This window comes from Babylonia areolata, chromosome 2, assembly GCF_041734735.1.
Source record: "Babylonia areolata isolate BAREFJ2019XMU chromosome 2, ASM4173473v1, whole genome shotgun sequence".
Lineage (NCBI taxonomy): Eukaryota > Metazoa > Mollusca > Gastropoda > Neogastropoda > Buccinidae > Babylonia > Babylonia areolata.
Window position 1 is genome coordinate 47,034,144 of NC_134877.1, and position 16,288 is coordinate 47,050,431.

General features: G+C 43.8%; 1 protein-coding gene across 1 annotated transcript in view; it reads right to left on the reverse strand.

Moving 5' to 3' along the window:
* LOC143279472 (uncharacterized) overlaps window positions 1-15,538 on the reverse strand; it is a 33,928-nt gene extending 18,390 nt beyond the window's left edge. Inside the window, exon 1 of the mRNA XM_076583517.1 lies at window positions 15,443-15,538. Coding sequence (XP_076439632.1) covers window positions 15,443-15,485 — 43 coding nt within the window. The 5' untranslated portion in view covers window positions 15,486-15,538. The remainder of the gene's footprint in view (window positions 1-15,442) is intronic.
* Window positions 15,539-16,288: the final 750 nt, after the last annotated feature.

Here is a 16,288-nt window from a genome sequence, read left to right on the forward strand (position 1 = left end):
TCCGCATCAGCAGGAGCAGCAGTCGTAGCTGCGGCAGCAGCAGCAGAAGAAGTAGTAGCTGTAGCAGCAGTAGCAGCAGCAGCAGCAGTAGTTGTAGTAGTAGTAGTAGTAGCAGCAGCAGTTGTAGTAGAAGTAATAGTAGCAGCAGCAGCAGCAGTAGTAGTAGTAGTAGTAGCAGCAGCAGCAGCAGCAGTAGTAGTAGTAGTAGCACCAGCAGCAGTAGTAGTATCAGCAGTGGTAACAGTAGCAGCAGTAGTAGACGTAGTAGCAGTAGCAGTAATGGCAATAGTCGTAGTAGTAACGGCGACGGCAATAGCAGCAGGAGGAGTGGTAGTAGTAGCAGTGGTAGTAGTAGTTGCAGCAGTAGTAGTAGCAGAATCAGCAGCGGGATCGGCGGATGGGACGCGCGTTCTCCTACATTTAGTATAATCTTTAAAAAAATAAAAAAATTCAAACTTCTTCTGTTTTCATCACGTCTCTCCGATTTCGACACATTGTATCCAGGAAAACAACAACAACAAAAACAACAAAGCAAAACAGACACACACACACACACACACAGAGTCACACACACACACACACAGAGTCACACACACACACACACACACACACACACACACACACACACACACACACACACACACACACACACACACACACACACACACACACACACACACACACACACACACACACACACACACACCAATTTTCGGTGATCCGTTTTAGGATTATTTCCTTCGTACTAACAATTGAATTACTGCTTTTAGAAGATCCACAAACTGAATTACTTGATTCAGATCACATTCTTACGCTCACCGTCAAAATACCAATTTGTGCAGATCTGTTGAAATGTGTTGGTTTGTGCCACACGTACAGTCATAACCACATCGGATCCCAATTTCACCAATATCCAAACAACTAATGGGAATACATTCGTATTTGTCGAACGTTTGACCAGTTCCAGTCTTTCCCATGACTTTACCACCCAGATAGTTGAAAAACAAAAAAAAGACAAGCAACAAAACAAACGTAGCATATGCAGAAAGATTCCCACAATGACTGACTGACTGACTATTACAGCAAGATGGCTGTTGTCGACTGGAATTGCCAATGTGTTCATTTGAGTTGATTCAATATTCTCTTTGAAATTTCCGTATGCAGAAAACACGTCGATTGTGTAGTTAGTGTCATTCTGTGTGTTCTGTGCAGACTGTATTTTTCTGTTAACGGCGAACAAGAAACAGAATGCCATGTCGTCTGTAAGTCCCAAACCAAGGTTCCGGCAACGAATCAGGAACCACCAAATGAAATCTTGCGGATCCGGAGGCTAAACGAAATGAACCGTTCACTATCCGGAAATACGGTTCAATCCAGAAGACTTACAGCATGTCACTAATTTGAGTGGAAAGATTTTCTTTTTCTCTATTTGTTTGAACCAAATTTGCTATTTTCAGACAAAAGTATTTCCAGAGAAAATGAATTTGTTAAAAGTTTACCATGGACACACACACACACGCATGCGCACGCACGCACGCACGCACACACACACACACACACACACACACACGCACATCCAAAACACAGTGCAATTACAGGGACTCATGTTGTGTATAAACACACATGTGAGCCAAAAGACAAGAAAGACACCCATGTTCAGTGCCACTCCCTCCATCACCGTACTAGAAGAAACGGGTTGCAGTGGATATGCCATTGATCTGTGTGTGTGTGTGTGTGTGTGTGTGTGTGTGTGTGTGTGCGTGCGCGTGCGCTTGCTTGCGTGTGTGTGTGGTGGGGCGGGGTGGGGGTGGGGGTGGGGGTGGGGTGAAGATCGTTCATAGTACAGCGCAGAGGCCAGATCGATCGCAGACAGATCGATAAATCACCCCAATTACCATTTCCCCACACCCCTTCGTCCCTACATGATCGCTTTCGGTGGTAACGGTTGCAAGCGATAGGGAGATATACGGATAGTGTTTCAGACCTCAAGTATTCTTCAAACAAAACACACACACACACACAAGAGTTAATGTCTTTCTCGATATCCGTCTGACTGTCTGTCTCTACGCGCGCGCGTATGTGTGTGTGTGTGTGTGTGTGTGTGTGTGTGTGTGTGTGTGCGTGCGTGCGCGCTAAGACATAGGAACCTCTTAAAACGTACTTCCCCGAGTCTTTAAAGTGCTTTGTGTGGAATTCTGCACTTCAGTTAACCTGCAAAAACGCTGCAAATTAATTGATTGATTAATGAATGAATGAATGAATGAATAAATTAATTCTTTCTTTCTTGTTCTTTTTTCCCTTCTTCTTCTTCGTCGTCTCTCTGTACCTCTATTGCAATCTTGCAATTTGAAAATGCTTTCTCCCTTTTCGTTTTTTTTTTTTGCCTTTGTCTCTGTCCCAGAGTGTTTTTCATTCATTCATTCATTCATTATTCACTCATTCATTCATTCATACCTCCGCTCTTTCTTTTTCTCCTCTTCATTTCTCTCCGAGTCTGATTAACCATCTCTTTCTGTCTGTCTTTCTTCCTTCCTTCCTTCCTTCCTTTCTTTCTTTCTTGGCAATCCAGTATCGCTCACTGGGTATTACGTCTGTTTGACTCTTGCAGTCACACCCAGATTGAATGCAAACCAGAGGTGGCTCAACCTCGCACAAACACCTGCTTCCCTCAAGCCATACGCAACGCTCCCCTGCCTTTGTGACTGCGGTAGGAATGTTTGGGAAGGGACGGGCGTGTGTCAGAAGTGTTGGTGGAAGGGAGGGCGGAGATGATGGGGGTAGGCGGGGGGCGGGGGGGGGGCTTTTTTTTTTTCTTCTACCAGTTAACCGATTCTTGCATGCTGGTGCCGACTCTTACTCTTTTCAACAAGAGAGAGAGAGAGAGAGAGAGAGAGAGAGAGAGAGAGAGAGAGAGAGAGAGAGAGAGAGGAGGGGGATGAGGGAAGACAAGACAAGACAAATTCTTTATTATCGATATTAATAGATAAGCATTGGCGCACTTTTTTTTTCATCCAGTCCCCCGCCCTGAAACAGGGTCTACACTACACAAAACTACATTATATATGTCACTGCATGCACTACACAATGCTACGTAAGGTCATAGAATGCGAATACTATACTACATAATGGCATAAGCAAGGTAAAAATAACATACACACACACCCACACACACATACAGGTACAATCATGGTATCAATAATCGACATAACAACAACAACAACAAAAAACAAAAAACAAAAAAAACCAAACACCACAGAACACACACATACACACACACACACACACACACACACACACACACACACTCTCTCTCTCTCTCTCTCTCGCATATGCACACTTACACACACATAAGCGTACATTACGTATGTTAAAAAATACTATACTAATGTGAATATAAAACAGTAAGTCTAATAAAAAATACACATAGCAACAACAGGGGCGGGGTGCTCATTGCCAAAGGAAGCATAATTCAGCATATAAAATAGTATGAGAATAAAAATGTCACAGGTGAACGAGAGAGAGAGAGAGAGAGAGAGAGAGAGAGAGAGAGACAGACAGACAGACAGACAGACAGACAGAAAGACAGAGGCAGGCTCAGACACAGAGAGAGAGAGAGAGAGAGAATAAAACAATATTAACTAACGAACAGCTAACCTCATATTACATGGAACATGTGATAGAGAACAGCAGGTCAGTAAGGAAGACAAAGTAACATGCACACACACACACACATACACACACGCGCGCGCAAACACACACACACACACACACACACACACATATATAAGGATTATGCGCTTATCGGTACACATACATCAATACATCGAACTGACAATGGAGCAACTGGTAACTACTGCATGAATATATAACTACATTTAATGGAAAGAAATGAAAGATCCGAAGCAGTAAACAGAAGTAGCATGCATTACAAACGAATGAAATATTATGAAATAATACTTCAATTCACACCCATAAAAAACAGGGGTACAATATAATATGATGAGGTGGGGGAGTGGGGGGACCTGGGCAACCGTACACACCAAGAGTCAATCGGCATGAACAAAGTGGACATTACACTGTCATAAGGTGGGAAAGGTAATGTTTTTTGAAGGTAGTAGGGCAGCTGTGTTGTATAACTGTTGCTGGGAGTGAGTTCCATTCAGTGGCGCCTGAGTAAACCAAACTGGATTTGTACAAATCAATTCTTGGGATTGGGATATGGACGTTAGGGGGGTTCCTTGATGAATTTGCAGAGAATTTGTTTATCAGTGTTGGTGGTGCATTTCCTGTCATAATCTTGTTCATCGTTGTTCCTTAGTTGTACTCTAATCTACGGACCAGAGGAGAATATTCGCTTGTTTATAGTCTGAGTCGAATAGGGAAGTCTTTTTTTAGGAGTACCAGCCCGTTTATGAAGATTTAGTAATGGCTTCATGGCATTTGCACTGGCGGAGTCCAGATAGAGAGAGAGAAGGTGGGGGAGGAATTAGAGAGAGAGAGAGAGAGAGAGAGAGAGAGAGAGAGAGAGAGAGAGTGTGTGTGTGTGTGTGTGTGTGTGTGTGTGTGTGTGTGAGAGAGAGAGAGAGAGAGAGAGAGAGAGAGAGAGAGATGACAAGACAAGACAAGACAAATTCTTTATTTCGAGGATAATAGATAAGCACTGGTGTGCTTTTTTACATCCAGTCCCCGCCCTGAATAGGGTCTACACTACACAATATTTAATAAAATGAAAGCATAGAGAGAGAGAGAGCTTGGTCTCCGACCGAGGATAGGCGCTATAATATAAAAGTATCCGTATCATCATATCAGATCTTATCCACTCTTCATACACTTCACCATCCTTCATTTCTTATGAATTTTTAGCTTCTTCGGAACGTAAGCTGACTTGCGCCTGGGATTTCTCTGCTGTTCTACTGCTCAATATTTATCTATTCATCTCTATATATCGATAGTTTATCGATTGGTGTGTTTGTCTTTCTAGCTGTCCGTATCGCCCTCTCTCTCTCTCTCCAGTGTCCTCTCTCTCTCTCCAGTGTCCACTCTCTCTCTCTCTCTCTCTAGTGTCCACTCTCTCTCTCTCTCCAGTGTCCACTCTCTCTCTCTCTCTCCAGTGTCCACTCTCTCTCTGTGTCCCTCTCTCCAGTGTCCACTCTCTCTCTCTCCAGTGTCCACTCTCTCTCTGTGTCCCTCTCTCTAGTGTCCACTCTCTCTCTCTCTCTCCAGTGTCCACTCTCTCTCTGTGTCCCTCTCTCCAGTGTCCACTCTCTCTCTCTCTCTCCAGTGTCCACTCTCTCTCTGTGTCCCTCTCTCTAGTGTCCACTCTCTCTCTCTCTCTCTCCAGTGTCCACTCTCTCTCTGTGTCCCTCTCTCTAGTGTCCACTCTCTCTCTGTGTCCCTCTCTCCAGTGTCCACTCTCTCTCTCTCTCCAGTGCACTCTCTCTCTTTCTCTCCAGTGTCCACTCTCTCTCTCTCTCTCCAGTGTCCACTCTCTCTCTGTGTCTCTCTCTCTAGTGTCCACTCTCTCTCTCCAGTGTCCACTCTCTCTCTGTGTCTCTCTCTCTAGTGTCCACTCTCTCTCTCTCCAGTGTCCACTCTCTCTCTCTCCAATGCACTCTCTCTCTTTCTCCCTAGTGTCCACTCTCTCTTTCTCTAATTATTGATTGCAGGTGGCAAGACTGGCATGATCATATACAAAACAGTGATAGATTTGCACAGTTTAAACTCTTCACATGTCATGGAACCATACGTTGAGTTGGTAATGAACAGATTTATAAAATGTGCATTGACAAAATTTAGATTTGGTGTTTCTGATATTGCTACTCATTGTTTTTAGTTACGGAAATTTTAAGGCAACCTGTGTTTACTTGTCGTTTATGTAGTCTGGATAAGGAAGACGAGCTACATTTTGTGTTATGTTGCCCTGCCTTGAGTGACCTCAGGCAAAAACTAATCCAACCAAAGTATTATAAAGATCCATCTAACATTAGATTTAATTTGCTCATGTCGTCAAGACATGCGTCTACTCTGTGTAACTTGGCCATTTATATGTATCTGAGGCATTGAAGAGATTGAGAACTGTTAAGTCGTGAATGTTGTTGAACATCTGTGTTAGCTATTTTTTGGTTGGTTTGTGTTGCAGTTTCATAGTATGTCATGTAAAATCTTATTTATCTTCTTTAATGTTACCCTCTTCAGTAAAGGGCTTTGGCCTTTATCTGAATAAAAAAAATAGTTATCGTTATCTCCAGTGTCCACTCTCTCTTTCTCTCCAGTATCCACTCTCTCTCTCTGTTTGTCTCTCTCTCTCCAGTGTCCCCCTCTCTCTCCAGTGTCCCCCCTCTCTCTCTCCAGTGTCCACTCTCTCTCTCTCTCTCTCTCTCTCCAGTGTCCACACACACTCTCTCTCTCCAGTGTCAACTCTCTCTCTCTCCAGTGTCCACACACACTCTCTCTCTCCAGTGTCCCCCCTCTCTCTCCAGTGTCCACTCTCTCTCCAGTGTCGACTCTCTCTCTCTCTCCAGTGTCCCCCTTCTCTCTCTCCAGTGTCCACTCTCTCTCCAGTGTCCACTCTCTCTCTCAAGTGTCCATTCTCTCTCTTTCTCTCCAGTGTCCACTCTCTCTCCAGTGTCCACTCTCTCTCCAGTGTCCACCTTCTCTCTCTCCAGTGTCCATTCTCTCTCTCTCTCTCTCAAGTGTCCATTCTCTCTCTCTCTCAAGTGTCCATTCTCTCTCTTTCTCTCCAGTGTCCACCCTCTCTCTCCAGTGTCCACTCTCTCTCTCCAGTGTCCACTCTCTCTCTCCAGTGTCCACTCTCCCTCTATCTCCAGTGTCCACTCTCCCTCTATCTCCAGTGTCCAGTCTCTCTCTATCTCCAGTGTCCACTCTCCCTCTATCTCCAGTGTCCACTCTCTCTCTATCTCCAGTGTCCACTCTCTCTCTATCTCCAGTGTCCAGTCTCTCTCTGTCTCCAGTGTCCACTCTCCCTCTATCTCCAGTGTCCACTCTCTCTCTGTCTCCAGTGTCCACTCTCCCTCTCTCTCCAGTGTCCACTCTCCCTCTGTCTCCAGTGTCCACTCTCCCTCTCTCTCCAGTGTCCACTCTCCCTATATCTCCAGTGTCCACTCTCCCTCTATCTCCAGTGTCCACTCTCTCTCTCAAGTGTTCACTTTCTCTCTCTCTCTCTCCCCCCGGTGTCCAGTCTCTCTCTATCTCCAGTGTCCAGTCTCTCTCTATCTCCAGTGTCCACTCTCCCTCTATCTCCAGTGTCCAGTCTCTCTCTGTCTCCTCCCGGTGTCCAGTCTCTCTCTCTCTCTCTCTCTCTCTCTCTCAAGTGTTCACTTTCTCTCTCTCTCTCTCCCCCCGGTGTCCAGTCTCTCTCTCTCCAGTGTCCACTCTCTCTGTCTCTCTCTCTGTCCCGTCCCCCTTTTCTCTTCCTGTTTATATGTTATCATCTCCTTCCTCTCTCCCTTTCTCTTGTCTCCCCCTGCTGTTCGCATTGTTTATCTATAACGACAGTCTATCGATCGGTCTGTTTGTCTGTCTGTCCGTATCACACACACACACACACACACACACACACACACACACACACACACACACACACACACACACACACACACACACACATACTCTCTCTCTCTCTCTCTCGTTCTCTTCTCTCTCTCTCTCTCAATCTCTCTCTTATTCTTCCCTTCTCTCTCTCTCCCTCCTCCCCTCTCTCTTTATCTATGCATAAATCTCTCTCTGTCCGCCTGTCTGTCTCACTCACAATCCACCACCACTCTCCTCCCACCCCCACCCCCACTCCCCCACCTGTCTGTATGTTTGTCAGCAAACAACGACGTCTCGTGTGTTCAAACTTGTGTTGCCGTTATCATACAAGCTACAGTTGCTTTCTAGTTCCCTGTCGTTGGTTTGGTGAAAACACGTCCAAGACAAACGTTCATTCATGAGTCGAAATCCTCCCTGAAATGGGCAACACTTGTTCTCACCTTCATGCTCAACTGGATGAAGATCGAGGTGGTAACCCCCCCCCCCCCTAACTTTTTAGGTGGGATGAAAACCTTTCGTGTGTTGTGTGTGTGTGTGGTGGTGGGGGGGGGGGGGGGGGGTAGCATGATGAAAATATTGTGTCTGGCAACATCCGTTCCGGTTACTGGTTGAAATAAAAACAAAACAAACCGCATCATTCAAACGCGCGGCACGGACAAACAATGGCATCCCTCTGACCAAGCGACCGTGGAAACAGAACATTTACTGTAATTACTTGCACGAAACCAAACATACTTACACGGACGGATACGCACGAATGTGAACACACACACACACACACACACACACACACACACTCACACACCCCAAAAAAAGAAAAAAAAGGTAGACGTTCACAAGCAAGCCGTGAAGCCGCACGCACACACATACACACAAATGCACAGACATGCGCAGACACGCACAGGAATAGACATACACACGCAAAGATACACACAGAGACGAACACAAACACACAGACACACATACACAAAGAGACAGACATTCAGACTCACACACACACACACACACACACACACACACACACACACACACACACACACACACAGAGATACCAATCAACAACAACAAAAAGTAAAGCAAACAAGACAAAACAGAACAAACAAGCAAACTAACAAGACAGAAACGCGAAAACAGACACTCCCCTGTCATAATAATCCCTATCGTCACCCCTCCCCGAACCCCACCCCCGCCCCTCACCACCGTCCCAAGCAAGTAAGACAAATCACCATCATGCGCTATTAAGCTGAAAATAATAATCCCCTCGCACCTCCACCCCCCCCCCCCTTAACCCCCCACCCCCCAACCTCCGACCCCTACAAGACCACCCACGAAGACAGACTGTGACTTGCTGTCATGGCTGCAATGGTATGTTGAGGTTCATCCTCTCCCCACCCATCCCCTCTCCTCCTCCTGCTCCTCTTCCGTCAGCTTCTCCCCATCATCCTCTCCCTCCCTCACTCTCTCCAGCATTATCCTCTCTATCCATCGATCACTGCTGCCCCCCCCCCCTCCACCCCCCACGTCAGCCTCTGGGACACAGTGTGATCGATCGAGCTCTGGACGGGTCAGGTCCATCTTCCCACCTTGATCCCTCGGGATTAGAAATTCTCAGATCGGTTTTTGGTTGTCCTGGAGATTAAAAAAGACAACAACAAACAAACAAACAACAACAACAACCTAAAACAGTCTACACACAGCAATGCCCTGGAAGGAGCGGCTATGGAAGTTGACTGTTATGCAGAACAGTCGACCAGATGATTATTAATGATTGATTAAACCAGCTCAGGAGATACAAACTACAACAACGACGACGACGACAACGACAACAACAGCAACCCATTCTAAACCATCCCTGAAATCGATCCGAAATGAATGCCATCTAACCTGTGATATCTAACAATGATAATGGCGAATATGAGGAGGAGGAGGAGGAGCAGGAGGAAGAGGAGGAGGAGGAGGAGGAGGAGGAGGAAACTACTACTGCTGCCGCCAGAAACGGCTACAGCATCTACTATTGATGCTGCTACTCCTTCTACTACTACTACTACTACTGCTACTGCTACTACTACAACTACGAAAATGATGATTATCAAGAAGAAGAAGAAGAAGAAGAAGAAGAAAACAACATCAACAACAAGAACAAGAACAAGAAGAGGGTCACTGATTATCCTGGTACTGCTGATGCTACTGTTATGACTACTGCTTCGTCGGCTGCGACGGAATCCAAGTAATAACAGCAACAACGATGACGATGATGAAGGTAATGATAATGATAAAGATAATAATAATAATAATAATAATAATAATAATACTATTGATGATTATCATAACGTTGACAATTAACGCAATAATGGCAAAGACACGAACAACAACAATGATGGTGATAATAATAATAATAATGATAATGATATAATACAAACAATACGCATCCAGATCTGGGATATGCACCCATCCCCGTCATCACTGACGAAATAATGGAAATTATGATGGTGATGATGATAAAGCTGCTGCTGCTGGTTACGGAGATGGTAGTAATAATATTTACTTACTGTCCATTACAGCCTTCTGGCACGCAGCACAGCAACAATGGTAGAGATAGTAGTATTGATACTGATGATGATGATGATGATGGCAATAATAACAACGATAATAATGATAATTGCAGAAGCAGCAGCAGCAGCAGCAGCAGCAGCAGCAGCAACAACAACAACACTAATGAATGAAACTGAGACATAAAAAACAACAACCGACGATGACAATGGCAGTAATAATTATAGTGGACTCCGACATATGTTAGTAATTTTCTTAATTAAAAAAAGCAACAACAAACACACACAACAAAAACAACAACACAGAAAAAAAAAACAACTCAGACATAATAACAAGAATAACAACAAGAAACACCCACCCACACATCCCCCCACCCCCCGACTATAATAAAAACTAATAAACTCCAAGACTTTATGTTCCAAAGCCAGTCAAGTGGCTACAGGCATCGATCAGTTCTGCTGGCAGTGTCAGAGAACCTTTCCTTTAATCAAGACACTGATCCCCTCCCCATCTGCTCCCCTGTACTGTGGACCCCTGTCCAGCCTATCCACTCAGCAATGTGCTACACTGGACAGGTTTTTTTGTGTTGTATTTGTGTTTGTGTTGTGTTGTGGTGTGGTGTGGTGTGGTGTGTCGTGTTGTGTCGTGTTCTGTTGTGTCGTGTCGTTGTGTCGTGTCGTGTCGTGTCACGTTGTGTTGTGTTGTGTCGTGTTGTGTTGTGTTGTGGTGTGTCGTGTTGTGTCGTGTTCTGTTGTGTCGTGTCGTTGTGTCGTGTCGTGTTGTGTCGTGTTCTGTCGTGTCGTGTCGTTGTGTCGTGTCGTGTCACGTTGTGTTGTGTCGTGTCGTTGTGTCGTGTCGTGTCACGTTGTGTTGTGTCGTGTCGTTGTGTCGTGTCGTGTCACGTTGTGTTGTGTTGTGTCGTGTCGTTGTGTTGTGGTGTGTCGTGTTGTGTCGTGTTGTGTTGTGTCGTGTCGTGTCACGTTGTGTTGTGTTGTGTCGTGTCGTTGTGTTGTGTTGTGTCGTGTCGTTGTGTTGTGGTGTGTCGTGTTGTGTTGTGTTGTCTTGCGTCATATTGTATTGTGTTGTATTGTAATGCACTGTGTTGTGGTGTGGTGTGGTGTGTTGTGTTGTGTTGTGGTGTGTTGTGGTGTGCTGTCTTGCGTCATATTGTATTGTGTTGTATTGTATTGTGTTGTATTGTATTGTGTTGTATTGTAATGCACTGTGTTGTATTACTTCTTTTTTTTTTCCTTTTTTTTCCCCAGCCAAACTTCTTTTCTTTCTTGACATTAACCCCCCCCCCACCCCCCCCCCCCCCACCCCCCCAAAAAAAAACAAAAACAAAACAAAACAGGAAGCATATATTCTATGACATTGACGTAGGCCAAGTATCTGTCTGACGTCTATTGAATGGAGTTTCGCGTTCCTTCTCGTTTCAACTGGCTAATAAAAGTATATCGTTCACCAGTAAATAGTTGTTCATCAATGTGTTGTGTGAAATGCAGACAGAACGCAGAAATGCACTGTAAGGGTGTAATGTGAAAAAAAAAGAAAGAAAAAAGAATACGCCATGTAGACATGAATTTCTCATTGCAAGAGGCAATGGGCGTCTTGTTGTAATGCTTTATAATGCATTGTATTGTATTGCATTGTATTGTATTGCATCGCACTATATTGCATTGTATTGCATTGCACTGTATTTCATTGTATTGTATTTCATTGCATTGTATTGTATTGCACTGTATTGCATTGTATTGCATTGCACTGTATCTCATTGTATTGTGTTTCATTGCATTGTATTGTATTGTATTGCACTGTATTGCATTGTATTGTATTGAACTTATTGTGTCATGTCGTATCGTGTAGCGTCGTGTCGTGCCGTGTTGTGTCGTATTGTATCGTGTCAAGTCGTGCCGTGTCGTGCCGTGTCGTGCCGTGTCGTGCCGTATTGTATTGTGTCATGTCGTATCGTGTCGTGTAGTGTCGTGCCGTATTGTATTGTGTCAAGTCGTATCGTGTGGTGTCGTGCCGTGTCGTGTCGTATTGTATTATGTCAAGTCGTATCGTGTCGTGTCGTATTGTATTGTGTCAAGTCGTATCGTATCGTGTCGTATTGTATTGTGTCAACCCGTATCGTGTCGTGTCGTATTGTATTGTGTCAAGTCGTATCGTGTCGTGTCGTGTCGTATTGTATTGGGTCAACTCGTATCGTGTCATGTCGTGTCGTGTCGTATTGTATTGTGTCAAGTCGTATCGTGCCGTGTCGTGTCGTGTCGTGTCGAATTGTATTGTGTCAAGTCGTGTCGTGTCGTGTCGTGTCGAATTGTATGGTGTCAAGTCGTGTCGTGTCGTGTCGTGTCGTGTCGAATTGTATTGTGTCAAGTCGTATCGTGTCGTGTCGTATTGTATTGGGTCAACTCGTATCGTGTCGTATTGTATTGTGTCAACTCATATCGTGTCGTGTCGTGCCGTGTCGTGTCGTGCCGTGTCGTGTCGTATTGTATTGTGTCAAGTCGTATCGTGTTGTGCTATGCCGTGTCGTTTTGCATTGCATTGCATTGCACTGCATTGCATTGTATTGTATTGTATTGTATTGTATTCTATTGCATCGCTTATTGCCACAACAGATTTCTCTGTGCGAAGCTGGACCTGCTGTCCCCACTGACAGAGCGGGTGTGTAGCCTAAGTACAGCGCCTCCCGTATATGTTTCTTTTCTTTTTTTTTTAGTTGTTGTTTCTCTGCAAGCGTATTTGTTTTATCATCAAAGCGCATTTTTCTACAGGATTTTTGTCACGAACAACCCTTTTGATGTTTTATTTTATTATTTTATTTTAATTTTTTTTATAAAAAAATTACATATGCTAACTGCTTGTTGGATATGGGACCTCGGTTTAACATCTCAACCGAATGACTAGCACCCAGACCACGAGTCAAGGTCTAGTGGTGGAGGGGTAGTGAAAATCTCGGTCCCCGGGACTTGAACCCATGGACGCTCGATTCCCAGCGGGTGCTTTATCACGAGGCCACATCTCTACCAGCAGTGTGGTGACTACTGGGCGGGGATGAATTTCATCATTTTTTGTTTCGTTTTGAAATGTCTGAAAAATAATGTGAATTAAAATAGACTGATACCCAGGTAAACATCGATAACACTCGTCAATTGTTTTCTTGCATAGGGTGTTAGTTTTGTGTACTGGAAAGAAAACACGACTCTAATTCAAGAAAAAATCGTAACACTCGGTATGGCTGTGTAATTTGTCCTTACATATCCTGAAAGTTTCTTTGTTAAAAACAACAGCAGCAGCAACAACAACCCCGGCCCCCCAAACAACAACAACTATAACAACAAAAACTATCATCATCATCATCATCATCATCATGAGGCCCGAAGAGAAAAAAGAAAAAAAAGTATGTTCGCAGATTCGAACCGAGCACATACGGTTCTAGACTTACTTACAGTGCTAAAGCACGCCTACCAATGTCGTTCAAAAATGAATAACTAAACGTATACTGTTTTTTTTGTGTGTCTGTTTTTGCGTCATAAATCGATTACGATATCGAGATGTGTTAACACCGTTTGAAACATGTTATTTTGGTATATCTTGATTATATAAGAAATTACACATGATACATGAGGAAGTGAAAAGAAGAGTCCAAAACGCCATTGGCCCATTCAAAGACCTGCTAACCACAGTGAAGGAACGCAAGCTCCGCTGGTATGGACACGTCACACGATCAGACGGCCTAGCCAAGACCATCCTGCAGGGTACCGTACAAGGAAGGAGGAAGAGAGGCAGACAGAGAAAGCGGTGGGAGGACAACATCAAAGAGTGGACGGGCCTGCCATTTGCCACAACTCAAAGGGCCGCTGAGGACCGAGGCAGGTGGCGCGAGCTGACCAGACAGTCATCCATGGTGCCCCAACGACCCACCCACGGGTCAAGGGATAGATGAGATGAGATGAGACATAAGAAGTCCGCTGTAAAGGAGACGTTGCCATTGCCTTAGGCACACCGTAACAAGTAGCCGTTTTCTCCAGATCTGCGTGTTCGACAGGCTGGCAGAAACTACAACGCGGTCCATTCAATTTCTCTTTCATATTCTTTCTAGTTAATTCAGTATTCACTTCAAAATATTCACATACAGTAAGCACGTCGATTGTGTCATTCGTGTCACTGTATGTGTTCTGTCCAGGACTTGCATTTCTTTTCTTTTAATTGCGAACAAGAAAAACGAGGTCAGACCGTCTTCAAACCAAACCCATAAATTGTGATTTTTTGGATTCGGATCCTCAACGAAATAAACTGTTGATGATACGGAAATACAACTTAATCCGGAAGACATACAACCTATTATGTGAATTTTTTCCCCGCTATGTGTAATCCAAATTTGGTATTGGCAGGCAGGTATTTCCAGAGAAAATGACAATGTTATGAAGTTTACCACGGACACACACACACACACACACACACACACACACACACACACACACACACACACAACCGAACATCGCGTTATCATTTAGACTCACATTGTTTACGCAAGTGAGTCAAGAATAATCATAATGATAATGGTGATGATAATAATGATGATGATGATGATGATGATGATGATGATGATGACAACTACAACAACAACAACAGCAAAAACGTCAAGTCTTACTTAGTTACTATCTTAAAGAGACGATCATCCTGCAATTATAGTAAAAAAGCGAAGACAGTAGGTATATTTCTCACCAATTACGTGGTATCTACAAAAGCGCCGACGAACAAAGAAAATAGAAACAACCATGCTACAACAATAGGAGATAGAGAGAAAAAAGACAGTTTCAGTTTCAGTAGCTCAAGGAGGCGTCACTGCGTTCGGACAAATCCATATACGCTACACCACATCTGCCAAGCAGATGCCTGACCAGCAGCGTAACCCAACGCGCTTAGTCAGGCCTTGAGTGAAAAAAAGTAAATAAATAATAGATAAATACATAAAAAAGAACTACTACTACTAATAATAATATTTATAAGGCGCAAAAACTTGATGAAGTCAATTATAAGAGTACAAAAAAGAAAAAAAGAAAAAAAAAGAAGACAACAAATAAGCAAATAAATGTAAAACATGCAGACACACATTCACACACACACACACACACATGCATAACACACATTCACACATACACACACACATGCATGACAGATATGCACCAAACATGCAGTTTCACAGATATGAAAGCACAATCAAATACACATAAACAGTCATGCTATAATTAAAACCAAGAACAACAACAACAACAACAACAAAACAACAGCAAAAACAAACAGAGACAAGTCCTTGTCACAAACTTACCTGTTAAGCACAGAAGCACCGACACGAGCTTCCCGTGAAACATGGTGAGGAGACCCAACAGGTGTCGGTCGTCAGCCCGTCACAGTCGTTCCTTCCCTGCCCGCACGATCACCACATCTCACATGTACACTGACCCATTCCAGTCTCTGGTGTTCCGTCGCACACACGGCTACACAGTCACACGAAGACCACGAAACAACAACAACAACAACAACAACAACAACAACAACACACACACACACACACACACACACACACACACACACACACACAACCACCTCGCATCAACAGAATGACATAAACTTTGAAGCAAGCGACCGTTCACCAGATACGTTCTACACGTGAGTACTGACTGGCCCAGTTAACTAGCGCGCACACTCAAACCGCGATTCTGAAGTGGTGCCGTCTAACAATCGAGTGCTGCGAAATCAGTTCTTTCTTTCTTTATATATATATATATATGTTTTTAAAAAAAATTAAATTTTTTTAATGTATTTATATATTATTATTATTATTATTATTATTATTAATTTTTTTTTTTACTGTTTACGTATACTATTTCATGAGCTGTCCACTTTCTTTTGTGGGTTGAACAGGTTTTTTTCTTTGCCAAATCATTTGACTATTCCTCGCATTGTTAATTAACCGGAACGTTTCACAGTTCAGCGCTCCGTGAAAATCATTGTCCTGTTTTCCTCTGTCAGTGTTTCATTCATGTTCTTTACAAGATCTGGAAAGCCTGTTCGTGCTAGAACTTGTGTCAAACATTTGTCTGTCTGTCTGCGTCTGTCTGTTTGTATGCTGATAGGGTTTTCTCGCAAAAAAAAAAAGAAGAAAATATGCATC